The 16,751-nt window shown below is 41.2% G+C and overlaps 1 protein-coding gene across 1 annotated transcript in view; it reads left to right on the forward strand.

Moving 5' to 3' along the window:
• LOC129866767 (spondin-1-like) overlaps window positions 1-15,965 on the forward strand; it is a 125,919-nt gene extending 109,954 nt beyond the window's left edge. The window contains exons 12-16 of the mRNA XM_055939630.1: window positions 526-696; window positions 6,406-6,573; window positions 7,474-7,635; window positions 8,473-8,757; window positions 14,578-15,965. Of these exons, the coding sequence (XP_055795605.1) occupies window positions 526-696; window positions 6,406-6,573; window positions 7,474-7,635; window positions 8,473-8,757; window positions 14,578-14,747 (956 nt within the window). The 3' untranslated portion in view covers window positions 14,748-15,965. The remainder of the gene's footprint in view (window positions 1-525; window positions 697-6,405; window positions 6,574-7,473; window positions 7,636-8,472; window positions 8,758-14,577) is intronic.
• The last annotated feature ends 786 nt before the right edge of the window (window positions 15,966-16,751 follow it).

Raw genomic sequence — 16,751 nt, forward strand, 5'->3', positions numbered from 1 at the left:
CGTTAACGTCCGTGGTTGATTGATATTCCTGAAGCTGGACGTGGCCCCTGGGGGCCTCATCAGGGCCACATTTATTTACAGCTCTTATTAATGATCCACTTAGTTCTGCTTTATTAAGCTACACTCACAGCTGCTTCCAATCCGCAGGCAGGCAGATGGACCAGACGAAAGAGAAATCTATGGAAAGTTCCCCAAAGTATATCCATCCTCTATGAAAAAAAATCTATTTACATGCTCTGTTCCCAGATAATTGGAGAGAGCAGAGTAAGATTAGGTAGGACTAAATCAATTATTTTAGGGTGTGTTACTTGTTACCACAAGAAGGTGCAGGTGTAATTCAGAGGTGTCAGCTAGTATTAATGAAATGAATGGACAGAGCTGTTGCATGTATGGCATGTTAATTACCCTGCTCGTTTTCTCTAGCCTGGTTAAACCAGACTGAACCCTGCACTCACCATTACACAATGGTGACCACAGCCTCCAGTGTGGTTTAACCAGGCTTTGTCTTTGCCTCGTCATTCCCAGAAGCGTCTACCTGTATGATGTCAGAGTGGATCAACTGGTCTCCGTGCAGTGTGTCCTGTGGGATGGGGATGAGGTCTCGGGAGCGCTACATCAAACAGTTCCCGGAAGATGGATCCATCTGCTCTCTGAACACTGAGGAGACGGAGAAGTGTGTGGTCAACGATGACTGCTGTGAGTCTCACTGAAACATGGGGGTACTAATTGCTCTGAGTCTTTGTGACATTAGGATCATATTGTGGGTTCAGGTCTTCTGTGTTAAAGCTAGAATCCTTAGTTGCTACATCATTTAGTGGTTAGAGCGTTGGGCCAGTAACCCGAAAGGTTGCTGGATCGAATCCCCGAGCTGACAAGGTAAAAATCTGTTCTTCCCCTGAGCAAGGCAGTTAACCCACCGCCCCCGGGGCGCCGAATACGTGGATGTCGATTAAGGCAGCCCCTTGCACCTCTCTGCTTCAGAGAAGACACATTTCAGTTGAATGCATTCAGTTGTACAACTGACCAGGTATCCCCCTTTCCCATTTTTGTACTTATAATTCATGATATACTGTATACACATTGATTCTGTAAGAATATAACTTATTTCCAGGATTGGGTAGGTTACTTTCTAAATGTAATCCGTTTGCTAGTTACCTGTCCAAAATTGTAATCAGTAACATAACTTTTGGATTACCCAAACTCAGTATCGTAATCTGATTACATTCAGTTACTTTTAGATTACTTCCCTCTTAAGAGGCATTAGAAGAAGACACATGTATGTTACCAATTGAACCACATCTATTGCAGGATAAATCTATGTTAAAGTTTACATAGCTGGCCATATATGGATGTTCATTTTACTTTATTTGTTGGTTATGTAGACTTCTTGTAACCCACCGCTTTCTACTACATACAATAATAGGAATAAATTATATCTTTACATTAATATATATAATTTATAAGTAAAAATGTATGTAGCAACTACAGATTGCCCCTTTTTAAGTCTATCAAAAGTGTGCGAGTTTGAGCATGTGTCCATTAGGTTTATGGATTTTTTTTGTTTTATCAGCATGAATTAGATTGAGCAATAAAGCCCCACTTTTATTCCATATGCTGGGATCCACACTATGCAGCTGTTGCAAGAGCGCATTTTTCACCGGCTGTCCACTGGTTTAATTTTCTTTTATTGAGTTTATTTTATTTTTACAGGGACAGTGCACATTAATCAACGTTTCAGTAAAAGTGCCGGTTTTAGCCAGCCGGCTAATTTTCAACCGCAGTCCCTGGGCAGGTTATTAAAAACAATTACAATATAGACAATCATTGAGCAGTGAGCACACACAGAGCAACATAGAACAAGCAAGACATAGCATACAGAGCAACATAGGAGAAACAAGACATAGCATACAGACAGAGCAACATAGAACAAGCAAGACATAGCATACAGAGCAACATAGCAGAAACAAGACGTAGCATACAGACCGAGCAACATAGGACACGCAAGACATAGCATACACACAGAGCAACATAGAACAAGCAAGACATAGCATACAGAGCAACATAGCAGAAACAAGACGTAGCATACAGACAGAGCAACATAGGACACGCAAGACATAGCATACACACAGAGCAAATTAGAACAAGCAAGACATAGCATACAGAACAACATAGAAGAAACAAAACATAGCATACAGACAGAGCAACATAGAACAAAAAGCAGCAAGACAAACTCCATAAAAGCAACAAAGTGTTTCCACACCTCACAATCTACAGACAACATGGAAAGCGGTAATACACAGCTAGGGATTTTGTTCACAAATCTGATTGACCTTTAGCCATGTCTTCATGCATTTTGTGAAAGTGTGATATGTGGTGCAGTTATGTGTGTCTGATGGCAGTGTATTCCAGACATGGGAAGCTCTCACAGAGAAAGCGGATTTACTAAAGGTGCTTTTCCTTAAGGGAACTATACAGTCACCTCTCATGGCAGACCTTGTGGATCTGCTGCCATATGTTTGGGTTTTCTGTTTAACAAAAATACTGAGTGGAGGGGGAGCCAGGCCATTTAGGATCTTGAATACAAGACATGCGTTGGTGTATTGCACAAGATTTTCCTAACTCATGCTTTCTGAGGATGTAACAGTGATGATGGCTATTGGGCTTCCTATCACTCACTTTGAGAGCCTGTTTGTAGACAGATTGAATAGGTTTTAATGTTGTACAGCAAGCTTGGGCCCAACTAGTCAAGCAGTTAAGTGGGGGAGTATCATAGATTTGAAGTACAGTTTTTCTACCTCTGTAGTCAAACAATTTTGTATAAATCGGAAATTAGCTAGGTTGAATTTGGTTATCTGAATTACCTTTTTCACATGCTTTTTAAAAGAGAGGTTGGAATCAAGTATGATGCCAAGGTACTTAAAATCAGATACTACCTGGAGCTTCTCCCCTGACACATAGACATCTGGCTCAGTAGCATCTGTTGCCCCCTTTGTGAAGAACATGCAAACAGTTTTTTCACATTGAGATGCAAACACGAGTCACTGAGCCACTTTGTAACCTGGACCATTACAGTAGTGAGTTCCTGTGCAGCTTGTTGTTTGCTCTTTGCATGCACATATATCACTGTATCATCGGCATACATTTGAACTTCAGACCCAGTACAGACAGAAGGCAGATCATTAATGTACATGCTGAACAGGAGGGGCCACAGTATTGACCCTTGGGGCACGCCAACATCATAGGTAAGAGTGGGCGACAGCTCATTGCTCACTCTGACACTGAGTTCTGCCTTCAAGGTATGATTTCATCCATCTCAAGGCATCGGGGGAAAAGTTGAACTTGGACAATTTTGCGATGAGAATCTCATGGTTAACAGTATCAAAAGCCTTCCTTTGGTCCAGAAACACAGCCCCAACAATGCCCCCTTTGTCCATCTTGGACTTCACATTTTCCTGAAGAAAGCAGTTGGCCGTTTCTGTGGAGTGTTTCGCTCTGAAGCCAAACTGCATGGAGTGTAATGTGAAGGGGCTGTTGAGGTGGGCAATCAGTTGTAGCTAAATGAGAGAGCAGCAGTGTGATTCACACCAATGCGCTATGTAGATATCAGTGGAGGCTCCTCAGGAAGAAGGGGAGGACCATCCTCCTCAGTGAATTTTTTTTTTTTTTTTAATGGTAAAACATTGAAAAACTAGACTAAATATATTCATGTCACCAAATAATTAATTAAAACACACTGATTTGCAATGAAGGTCTACAGTAGCCTCAACAGCACTCTGTAGAGATAGCACCATGGTGTAGCTGGAGGACAGGTAGCTTCCGTCCTCCTCTTGGTGCACTGACTTCAATACAAAACCTAGGAGGCTCTTGGTTCTCACCCCCTTCCATAGACTTACACAGTAATTATGACAACTTCTAGAGGACGTCCTCCAACCTTAGAGCTCTTGCAGAATGAACTGTTGCCCATCCAATCAAAGGATCAGAGAATGAAAGCATAAGCTACAGCTAGCTAGCACTGCAGTGCATAAAATGTGGTGAATGTGGTGAGTTGTTGACTCGAAGAAGAAAGACAATAGTTGAATATTTTTCAACAAATAAATTTTTTCATAAATGACAGAGAAGCAAAAGAAAGTGTCATTTCTTTAGCTAGCAAATGTAGCTGGCTATTTTAGTTACTCAAATGCATGGCTCAAACAGAGGAATGCTATGTTAGCTAGCTGGCTATGACTATCCAACACAACACTGAAGTTCTTCCAAGTCAAGGTAAGCTTTTGGTTTTATTAAATAATTGCCAAAAGGGGCCCGCCGGTGTAACTGCTTACTGACTATACACTGTAACATTACTGATTTTAGCTGGTTTACTAACGCATTAGTTCTATTAGCTATGTTGACTAGGATGTTAATTTAGCTAATATGGGAACAACGATGTAGGCTGTGTGCAGTGATTATGACATGGTTTGGCTTGGAAAGGTTTTTTGTCCTGGTCACATACAGCTGATGTGTTGTTCATTGAAGTCCACAAACAAAGGGAAAATGTGAGAGTGCATAGATTCTAGAATGAATACAGCGTGGCTGCTATGATCAAGGGTGTATTCATTCCACCGATTCTGTTGAAAAACTTTTCTTAAGCGAAAGCAAACAAAGCAGGGATAAAAGTACCTGAATTTGTCCAATAGAAACTCTTTTTTGTAACTGTTGGACGACTGATTATACCCTAGATAAACTAGATTCAGGCAAGAGTGTGCAAGGCGGTATTGAAAGTGTCACTGTCATCTCAAATTTCTCTCTCGACCTGTGTGCTCCTACATTGTAAACTTTCATTCATAGGCTAGGTTGTAGCAACCTCATGATGGGTTAAGGGAAAATTTGAGTATCATGTAGTAGCCTAAACCTATCGACGTTACATTGAGCTGGGTGAATGGAATATGAATGACAGACATCCAACATGCTGTAATAGAAATAAGGCCATGCTCATGAAAAAATAATTTCCTCCCTCATCATAAACGGCACTGACCGCCACTGGTATATATCAATAATAAGTTATATCCGTATCGCCGTAGACTATACCACTGCTGTCATCCTTAACTCCAAGCGTTTATTGAAGTTGGATACTCTTTGGATGCCGACAGCAGTCCCACCATTGCAAGACATAGATTGGACTGTAGCCTACAAAAGCCTATTCTTGCTCTTTTCCCGCAATCCATCAAACACATTTGGTGTGTCATCATAGCGGTCTCTGACTTGTGGTCAGACTCGCTCAGGTGGAACAAACTTGAACTTGCACTTTTTTTTTTCAATGCTGATTTGAATGTCATTGAGAAAACAGAGAAGTGTCAAAGTATTTTTTTCCGCAAACATCCTTTCTGAATTTAAAAGTAATCCTCAAAGTAATCATCTAGTTTTTCAAAGTATCTGTAATCTGATTACAATATTTTTGTTGTAAGAGATTACAGTTACCGTTTTTGTAATCCCTTACATGTAATGGATTACATGTAATCCATTACTCCCCAACCCTGCTTATTTGTCTCATGAGCTTAGCTCAACTGTCATACCCCATCAGAACCCAAAATAGAAGCTAGTTTTACTCCAATGTTTGTAAACAACGTAACTGTAAACAAACACTGAACAGCCTAAAAACATGCTTAAAGCTATAATTTTTAGATAATGGATGGTCAGTCCATATATACTGTGTCTGTCTATCAACTTGAGAGTGGTTACATTTCTCCAGGCCCACCCTCAGCTTTTTACCAAAACAGAGGCGGGGTGTTCATTTGTTTTTGTTTCAACGTAGGAGTGTAGCTTTAAAGACTACCATATGATGTTTAGTCTATAATATGATGTCGTGATGATGTATAGTCAAAGTAATCTAGAACAGGACATGAAAACAACCACAAATCCTATGTTGAAAATCTTCGAACTATGCTTAAGACTGCGCATAATTGTCATGTGGGCTGGCATTCTAACAGTTTCCAACATGATCTTTTTAACTGTTGCCTAGGTTTTAACTCGGCCCTATTTGTATGAACCTGATCCTTTATCACCATATGCACCTCTGTGATGAATGGTTAGTGCCCTTTGTATAGCCATGTGCATAATGGTCATGTGAGGTGAAATGTGTCAATATTTTTGGGATGTGAGCACTCACTCCGTTTGACCTGATAAAGATCCGTGTGAATCGAAACATTGTCAATAAAGGTGGTAATTGTGAGCATATTCAGTGTGCGGGCATTTCTGTTCTTTTGAGGTATACTTCCTTTGACCCGCTGCTATATGCCAACAGGCTTATTCAGTCAGTGTGTTAATGAAACCAAGTTTCTCAAGTAATGTTAATAACAGTAATCGCAAGCTGCCATAACAAAGAACCATCTCATTGTACGAACGTTTATCTGTCCCTGTCCCTTCCATTAGCCCCCAGTAGCTGTGTGGTGACGGAGTGGGGTGAGTGGGATCCCTGCAGCACCACCTGTGGGCTGGGCATGAAGCGGCGTGAGCGCATGGTGAAGATGCCCCCCTCGGATGGTTCCATGTGCAAAGTGGAGGTGGCAGAGGTGGAGAAATGCATGATGCCCGAGTGCCGTGAGTAACGCCCCTCCACACCCACTCAACACCTGCCTCATCCCCCAGGTCCCGGGCTGCAGGCCAGAGACACTACATCTTAAAGCACTGTGACAGGCAGCCTTGTTCAGCCATCTGCCAAGGGGCATCTGTAGTTTTTATGTATCTAGATCCAACAGGCCAGGTACACACTAAAATTGACAGAATATCTCAGAGGAGAGAATGCATGAGAATACACTCAGTGTACAAAACGTTAAGGACACCTGCTCTTTCCATGTCATACACTGACCAGGTGAATCCAGGTGAACGCTACAGTACAGTATGATCCCTTATTGACGTCACTTGTTAAAACCACTTCAATCAGTGTAGATGAAGAGGTGGAGACCGGTTAAAAAAATATTTTTAAGCCTTGAGACAATAGAGAGATTGTGTATGTGTGCCATTCAGAGGGTGAATGGGCAAGACAAAATATTTAAGTGCCTTTAAGCGGGCTATGGTAGTAGTTGCCAGACGCACCAGTTTGTGTCAAGAACTGCAACGCTGCTGGGTTTTTCACGCTCAAAGGTTTCCCTCTGTGTATTAAGAATGGTCCACCACCCAAAGGATATTGGCATTGGCGTCCAAATGGGCCAGCATCCCTGTGGAACGCTTGTAGAGTCCATTACCTGAAGAATTGAGGCTGTTCTGTGGGCAAAAGGGGGAAGGGAGACTCAATATTAGGAAGGTGTGCTTAATGTTTTGTACACTCTGTATATTCACCCACTAAGATCATTTTAAGTCCCACGTATGAAAAACAGCAGTTGAAGGTAGCGTAAATGAATGTTGTATGTTGAAACTACCGAACAGCAGTTGATCTGAAGAGCAGGGGACATTATTATGTGCAGACTGACAGTCCCATGCTTGGTCTATCTATCCCTGCAGACTCTATTCCGTGTATGCTGTCTCCGTGGTCCGACTGGAGCGACTGCAGTGTGACATGCGGGAAGGGAGTGCGTACACGCCAGCGCATGCTCAAGTCTCCAGACTTGGGGGAGTGTACTGAGGAGCTGGAACAGGTGGAGCAGTGTATGCAGCCCGAGTGTCGTAAGTATCACCATCAGATGTTGCCATGCTTTTTACCACTACCATCAATGCCAAAACACAGTGTGACCACTAGAAACTAGTGCCCAACTTTGTGCGTAATATTTTACATTCATGTTTTTTTTTAGCACCGTCATAGCCTTGTCCCAGATCTTTCTGTGTTCTATAGCTGACTCCTATGGTTGGTTTTGCATAACAATAGCCTGTGTGTTGCCAAAAAAGGTGTTGCGAGACAGACATAGTGGAAATCAGACACCAGGCAGATTTCCGTCATGGAGGATTTGACATCTACCGTCTCCTTGTACTTTGACATTTAAAGCGGAGCTCCATGATTTATATTCTAATCGGATTCCTTCCAAAGTAAAAAACAAAATGTTCTGCAACAAATACACAATTGTTCCCTGCAAAGTAATAACAAATGTTCCGCAAAAATACACAATCGTATTATTCCATGAATGATTCAGTCAAATGTGAAAATGGATTATGGAAAGAATTATTGAAACGAGAAATAGTTTTCTGGTTTTCAGGCAGACTGATATAACATATGAAAAGATGACAATTTAGTTCTTATCAATAAACATTTCTTTGTGTTCCTCTGGTTGAAATGAAAACCATACCAGTCCCCTACTGGACATTATAAGCCCTCAGCGTCTTTTAGCAAGGGTTGACTTGCAAAAATAACACACAGCTAAGTTTGTCGCTTAAATTAAGGAGTTTTCATCATTGTCAGGTAAGTAAGTAGTTGTCCAATGAGCATGAATAGAGACTTTAGCAAGTAACTTTTCACTCAACCTTTCAATACCCCCCCCCCCCCCCAAACCCTTTCCTATCTCTCCCCAGCTACGGACTGCATGGTATCAGAGTGGACGGAGTGGTCTGAGTGTAATAAGTCCTGCGGTAAAGGCCACACCATCAGGACGCGCATGGTGAAGCTGGAGCCCCAGTTTGGAGGGGAGCCTTGCCCCGAGACGGTCCAGAGGAAGAAGTGTAAGATCAGGAAGTGCAAAAGGGGCTCCAGGGCCAGTGAGGAGAGGAAGAGACGGCGGGGGGGAGAGGTGGGCGGCGGGAAAGAGAAGAGAAGGGGCAAACAGCAAGAACGAGATGCAGCAGTGGAGGAACAGCCAGGTCAGTCATCATTGTCACCTTTATGGCATATATATACTGTATACAGTGCCTTGCAAAAGTATTCACCCCCTTGGTGTTTTTCCTATTTTGTTGCATTACAACCTGTAATTTAAATTGATTTTTATTTGGATTTCATGTAATGGACATACACAAGATAGTCCAAATTGGTGAAGTGAAATGAAAAAAAATACTTGTTTCAAAAAATTCACAAAAATTAAGTGGTGTGTGCATTTGTATTCACCCGCTTTGCTATTAAGCCCCTAAGATCTGGTGCAACCAATTACCTTCAGATGTCACATAATTAGTTAAATAAAGTCCACCTGTGCGCAATCTAAGTGTCACATGATCTGTCACATGATCTCAGTATATATACATATGTTCTGAAAGACCCCAGAGTCTGCAACACCACTAAGCAAGGGGCACCACCAAGCAAGCGGCACCATGAAGACCAAGGAGCTCTCCAAACAGGTCAGGAACAAAGTTGTGGAGAAGTACAGATCAGGGTTGGCTTATAAAAAATATCAGAAACTTTGAACATCCAACGGAGCACCATTGAATACATTATTAGAAAAAAATGGAAAGAATATGGCACCACAACAAACCTGCCAAGAGAGGGCCATCCACCAAAACTCACGGACCAGGCAAGGAGGGCATTAATCAGAGAGGCAACAAAGAGAGCAAAGATAACCCTGAAGGAGCTGCAAAGCTCCACAGCGGAGATTGGAGTATCTGTCCATAGGACCACTTTAAGCCGTACACTCCACAGAGCTGGGCTTTACGGAAGAGTGTCCAGAAAAAAAAACATTGCTTAAAGGTACTCTTGTCAGATGAGACTAAAATTGAGATTTTTGGCCATCAAGGAAAACGCTATGTCTGGCGCAAACCCAACACCTCTCAGAGCACCATCCCCACAGTGAAGCATGGTGGTGGCAGCATCATGCTGTGGGGATGTTTTTCATCGGCAGGGACTAGGATACTGGTCAGAATTGAAGAAATGATGGATGGCGCTAAATACAGGGAAATTCTTGAGGGAAACCTGTTTCAGTCTTCCAGAGATTTGAGACAGGGACTGAGGTTCGCCTTCCAACAAGACAATGACCCTAAGCATACTGCTAAAGCAACACTCGAGTGGTTTAACTTCTTATGGCTGGGGGCAGTATTGAGTAGCTTGGATGAATAAGGTGCCCAGAGTAAACTGCCTGCTACTCAGGCCCAGAAGCTAAGATATGCATATTATTAGTAGATTTGGATAGAAAACACTCTGAAGTTTCTAAAACTGTTTGAATTATGTCTGTGAGTATAACAGAATTCATATGGCAGGCAAAAACCTGAGAAAAAATCCAACCAGGAAGTGGGAAATCTAAGGTTTGTAGGTTTGCCTATCCAATATACAGTGTCTATGGGGTCATATTGCACTTCCTAAGGTGTCCACTAGATGTCAACAGTCTTTAGAACCTTGTTTGATGCTTCTACTGTGAAGGATGAGGGAATAAGAACTGATTGAGTCAGGGGTCTGGCAGAGTGCCACGAGCTCACTCAGGTGCGCCCCCGTGAGTTAGCTGCATTCCATTGCATTCTACAGACAAAGGAATTCTCTGGTTGAAACATTATTGAAGATTTATGTTAAAAACATCCTAAAGATTGATTCTATACATCGTTTGACATGTTTCTACGAACTGTAATGGAATGTTTTGACTTTTCGTCTGGCCTGCGCGTCATGAATGTGGATTTTGGAACTAAACGTGCAAACAAAAAGGAGGTTTTTGGACATAAATGATGGACTTTATCGAACCAAACAAACATTTATTGTGGAACTGGGATTCTTGGGAGTGCATTCTGATGAAGATCATCAAAGGTAAATGAATATTTATAATGCTATTTCAGACTTCTGTTGACTCCACAACATGCCGGATACCTGTATGGCTTGTTTTTGTGTCTGAGCGTGGTACTCAGATTATTGCATGGTGTGCTTTTTCCGTAAAGTTTTTTTGAAATCTGACACAGCGGTTGCATTAACCTCTAGGTTATGTGGGACGGTAGCGTCCCACTTCGTCAACAGCCAGTGAAACTGCAGGGTGCCAAATTCAAAACAACAGAAATCCCATAATTTAAATTCCTCAAGCATACGAGTATTTTACACCATTTTAAAGCTACACTTGTTGTAAATCCAGCCAAAGTGTCCGATTTTCAAAAAGGTTTTAGACGAAAGCACACCAAACGATTATGTTAGGTATGAGCCAAGTCACAGAAAAAGACAGCCATTTTTCCAGCTAAAGAGAGCATTAACAAAAAGCAGAAATAGAAATAAAATGAATCACTAACCTTTGATAATCTTCATCAGATGACACTCATAGGACTTCATGTTAAACAATACATGTATTTTTTGTTCGGTAAAGTTCATATTTATATCCAAAAATCTGAGTTTAGGCAAGACGCTACTGTATCACCTGGCAAAAAGCCTGAGAAAATGCAGAGCGCCAAATTAAAATTATTTACTATGAAAATTACTATAAAATCAAACTTTCATTAAATCACACATGAAAGATACAAAATTAAAGCTACACTGGTTGTGAATCCAGCCAACATGTCGGAATTCAAATAGGCTTTTCAGCGAAAGCATTCGATGCTATTATCTGAGCATAGCACTTATAGTAAACAAAAGAGAGAACATTTCAACCCAGCAGGCGCGACACAAAACGCAGAAATAAAAATATAATTCACGCCTTACCTTTGACGAGCTTCTGTTGTTGGCACTCCAATATGTCCCATAAACATCACAAATGGTCCTTTTGTTCGATTAATTCCGTCGATATATATCCTAAATTTATTTGGCGCGTTTGATCCAGAAAAACACCGGTTCCAGCTTGCTCAAACATGACGACAAAATATCTCAAAGGTTACCTGTAAACTTTGCCAGAAAATGTCAAACTACTTTTGTAATATAACTTTAGGTATTTTTTAACGTTAATAATCAATAAAATTGAAGACGGGATGACCTGTGTTCAATACAGGACTAAAACTAAATGTTGCATGCGTTCTGTTTGATTGAAGCGCATGTACAGGACACCTGAAGTGCCTCAACTTCAAGATGGCCGTATTTCTTCATTACACAAAGGAATAACCTCAACTTATTTCTCATGACTGACATCTAGTGGAAGCCGTAGGAACTGCAAGCAATTCGCTTGCAGTTCCTACGGTTTCCCAATGAGAACTCATTGAAAAGACAGTGACCTAAAAAAAAAAAAAAAAAATCTGAATGGTTTGTCCTCGGAGTTTCGCCTGCTAAATAAGTTCTGTTATACTCAGACATGATTCAAACAGTTTTAGAAACTTCAGAGTGTTTTCTATCCAAATCTACTAATGATATGCATATCTTATCTCCTGGGGATGAGTACCTGGCAGTTGAATTTGGGTATGCTTTTCATCCAAATGTGAAAATGCTGCCCCCTACCCTAGAAGTTAAGGAGAAGTTTATCTAAAGTTCCATGTAAAACACTTGTATCTTTTATCAATGTTTATTATAAGTATTTCTGTAAATTGATGTGGCTCTCTGCAAAATCACCAGATGTTTGAGGCAAAACATTACTGAACATAACGCACCAATGTAAACTAAAAATTTTGGATATAAATATGAACTTTATCGAACAAAACATACAGGTATTGTGTAACATGAAGTCCTATGAGTGTCATCTGATGAAGATCATCAAAGGTTAGTGATTCATTTTCTCTATTTCTGCTTTTTGTGACTCCTCTCTTTGGCTGGAAAAATATTTTTCTGTCACTAGGTACTGACCTAACATAATCAGATGGTGTGCTTTTGTCGTAAAGCCTTTTTGAAATCTAACACTGTGGTGGGATTAAAGTTTATCTTTAAAATGGTGTAAAATACTTGTATGTTTGAGGAATTTTAATTATGAGATTTCTGTTGTTTGAATTTGGCGCCCTGCACTTTCACTGGCTGTTGTCAAGTCGATCCCGTTAACGGGATCTCAGCCGTAAGAAGTTTTAAGGGAAAACATTTAAATGTCTTGGAATGGCCTAGTCAAAGCCGAGACCTCAATCCTATTGAGAATCTGTGGTATGACTTAAAGATTGCTGTACACCAGCTGAACCCATCCAACTTGAAGGAGCTGGAGCCATTTTGCCTTGAAGAATGGGCAAAAATCCCAGTGACCAGATGTGCCAAGTTTATAGAGACATACCCCAAGAGACTTGCAGCTGTAATTGCTGCAAAAGGTGTCTCTACAAAGTATTGACTCAGGAGGGGGGGGGAGATATTTGTGCTCGCTCAAGTTCTGTTTTTTTGTCTTTTCTTGTTTGTTTCACAATAAAAAATATTTTGCATCTTCAAAGTGGTACGCATGTTGTGTAAATTAAATGATACAAACCCCCCAAAAATCTATTTAAATTCCAGATTGTAATGCAACAAAATAGGAAAAATGCCAAGGAGGGTGAATACTTTCACAAGCCACTGTATATACCTTTATTATTATCATCTTCATCACTGTCTTCATCATTTTCATCAAGACCATCTTCATCACCTCTATCATTGTCATTAACTGTTTCAGCCATGTTCCACATTTTGATTAATGTCACTGTCAAGCCATGCTTAATTCATGATTTATACACCATCTTGATGTATCCTTTATAGCCCAAATATAAAGGGCAAAACATTTATAGGGCAAGTCATTGACGATGATTTCACAGTCACTCATCATTAATTCTCCATGAGTCCCGCTGAGGTATCGGTTGTACCTCTGAATGTAAACAGACATTTCTCAGTCAAGGGGCCCATGCAGCCCACTCTCAAATCGCCCCGCCCAAGGCATGAGAATCAACTCTGCCCCCTCCTCACTCCCTCTCTGCCTTGCCAGCCGGGCGCAGAGCGATGGCTGTTAGAGCGGCTACACTCAATGCTGATCAGCCCTGTCAGGGTGTTACAGTGGCTGGTCCAGCTCACAGATGGCCGTCCTGATGATCCAAGCAGGTAGAGGCCAAATAGTCAGGGTGGGCTTTGGACTGCTGCCTCCCAACAGAGACAGGGGCAGGCCTATTTAACCTGGGGCTAATGAGCTGTAGACAGTGACAAATCCCCCCCCGCCGTGGTATATCCTCTAGGGTTGCTAGGCAGCATTACCCCCCCCACCACTTACCATGCATAATCAGTAATAATGGGAAATGAAGGCTGGACAGGGACTCCTTGTTCTTACACTGTCAATTTATGACAGATCAATCAGTTACAAATGATGATGATTGGTCATGCAATGGAGGCTTGAACATTGCACATTTGATAGGTCTCACTTGTGATCACTCACGTTGAAGTTCACTTTATTTGAATCAAATCTGTTTTGTGGATGTAAATTGCATGTTATAGAAGAGTTCAGACACTTTTTTTTCGATTTCACTTGGTTTGGAGCAACTTACACCAACCAGCGATACCCTTCCTCATGCTCGTTCTGCAGTGCCAGGGCTTGGATAAAATATGAACAAAAGCTAAAAAAAAACACCCACATTTTTTTGAAACGTCAACAATCTCAGTATAGTGATGCAGGTCTTCAGACTTTATCTGCAACATTACTTTCCATTTTGGACCGACTTTTGGAAACCCTGCTGTACACTATTTGCTTGTTTTTCACAAACTGAAATTAGGCGAACTATTCGAATTTTAGCAACCCGGAAATGGCGGAATGATTTCTGCGTAGTGCATCTTTAACTGATATGTCATATTCAATTAGGATATTACTAAACGGGATGGATTTGGCAAACTAAAGAAAGTCATCTGAAACCCTCCTCTCTTATGTCATTGACTTGTTCCGACAGGTTGCAAGATGAGGCCCTGGTCCAGTTGGACAGACTGTACCAAACACTGCGGCGGGGGGATCCAGGAGCGCTTCATGACGGTGAAGAAGAGAGCCAAGAACACCCCGGCACAGGTCACCAGCTGCAAGGACAGGAAGGAGATCCGCGCCTGTAAAGTCCATCCCTGCTAGGGGGCGCTGCTGTTTATCTGTGTTTCTCTGTGATATTATACAATGCACTCTGTTAGGGTTGGGGGGAGGAAGGAGAAGCAGACTCAGTCAGTGTTGATTTAGCCAAGGTTGGCAGTCAGTGTGGTGGAGACAGTCCACCTGTGTATTGGATGGAGATAAGAGATTCTCCAGAGACGCCATTACTGTAAGCATTTAGTGGATCACTGGGCTGAGGACGAGACCAGCGTCAGTCATTAGTCTTCTAGTAGCCTCATCACTCAGCAGGCCTATGTATTACTATGTAACCAACACTATACAGTACACCACAACTTCAAAACCACACACAATACAACACGTTTTTTTACAATGTTATTTTTGTCTTTATACTACCGTTGTATTGGATTCACTAGCTAGCAGTGATGACACTTTCACTCTTGCATGTCTAACGTTTCTCAGTCAGAAGACTTCACTTCACTGGTTGTGGCCCTAGACTTCAAACTGTGGCCAGATTATGATGATCACCATGTTTAAAAGGGCAGTTGCAAATCTTAGAGCTGCATTAGTCCAGGCCTCTAGCGTAGGGCATCACAAGGAATTAGCTTTTGGCATTTTTTTCCTGACCCAAATGTTTTTCTCCGGGTCACTCCAGCATTCCTGTATCATTAAGGCAGGTCTCCAAACATCACTGCCCTGTTGATTTGGGCATAATAACCCCGTTGGTTGAACCACAATACACCATACAGTTTGTACAAAGTACCTATGTATACACAGTAAGACTTTTTTCGAAAATAAGTGTTGATTGTAATGAAACGTTATTAAATGAAAATACCAACCAAGTAATTTATAAAAAATATTGTATCCTGTGGTTAGTTTGTTAATTTGACAATTATATTCTAAAACAAAGCACAGGTGAACAATCATTCCAGGTTTTTGTATGCCTCAAATAGATTATTCTTTTCAAGACAAGAATCTGTTGTGACTTTTTATTCCATTGTAAAACATGTAGAGGCTTAAACATAGAGATGCCTCATTGAGAGGGCAGCGATTGTGCGCATCATTAGATATTGTGTTCTTTTTGTTGTGTATTTTGATAAAAATGTCAGCCAAGACTTGCCAAACTCATATTTAGATGTTCTCACTCTCTTTTTCTGTCCTCTCTTTCTTTTTTTGCCTCTACACCACATCACACCATATTTTGGAATAAATCACCTTTACAATAAAAGTACATGTGAGAAATAATTCTGAATGTCTTTTTGCTCATGTCACACTTTCTTTTGACAGAGCATATGTACTGTACTTTCAATGTCTGCCTTGACGGTAGGCACAATATGAACCCACTAGGTGGAGACCGTGAAAAGGAAATTGAGAGAGGAAGAAGGACCTTGCAGCTTAGCCACTTGTCTGAAATGACCTAGCTCAATCATACAGCGCTTGTATGTTATTGTAAAAGCCATTGTTTCATATTGCTCTCAATGAGATAGTCATTGACTTTGACAGTAAGTACCCAGCTCCAGGGTTCAAGAGATGAGCTGCCTCCCAGCTCCAGGGTTCGAGAGATGAGCTACCTCCCAGCTGCACTGTATAAGATCAACCAACAGGGAGAGAAAGAGCACTGTTTATTTATAAATGTTCTTCTGCCACTGTCAAATCAGCCATGTGCCTCAGTTACTGCTCAACCACAGGTTTAACCAGGGCTGTGATAGATTTAAGAGAACCAATAGCAGATGGACTTTAAAAAACAATCTCTCATTTGACTTTCTTCGTCACAAAACGTTTATTTTTCATTTCCATTCAATGTCAAACCATAGAGAGAATTGAACAGTTGCATTCCTTTCTTGAATTTCAAAAGGGGAAGAACACACTTGTTTTTCAATAAGGTAAGCATACAATGTGTCTTTATAAATTGGTCTTAGCTGTAATGGCCACTGAGTTGATTGACTGGGTAATGTTAAAGCCAGCCACTGTAGCCATGGTAACAAATACAGAGGCCTACATTGTACACTCATGAAAGATTTACTATGAATT

This window comes from Salvelinus fontinalis, chromosome 12 (genome assembly GCF_029448725.1).
Source record: "Salvelinus fontinalis isolate EN_2023a chromosome 12, ASM2944872v1, whole genome shotgun sequence".
NCBI classification, from domain to species: Eukaryota; Metazoa; Chordata; class Actinopteri; order Salmoniformes; family Salmonidae; genus Salvelinus; species Salvelinus fontinalis.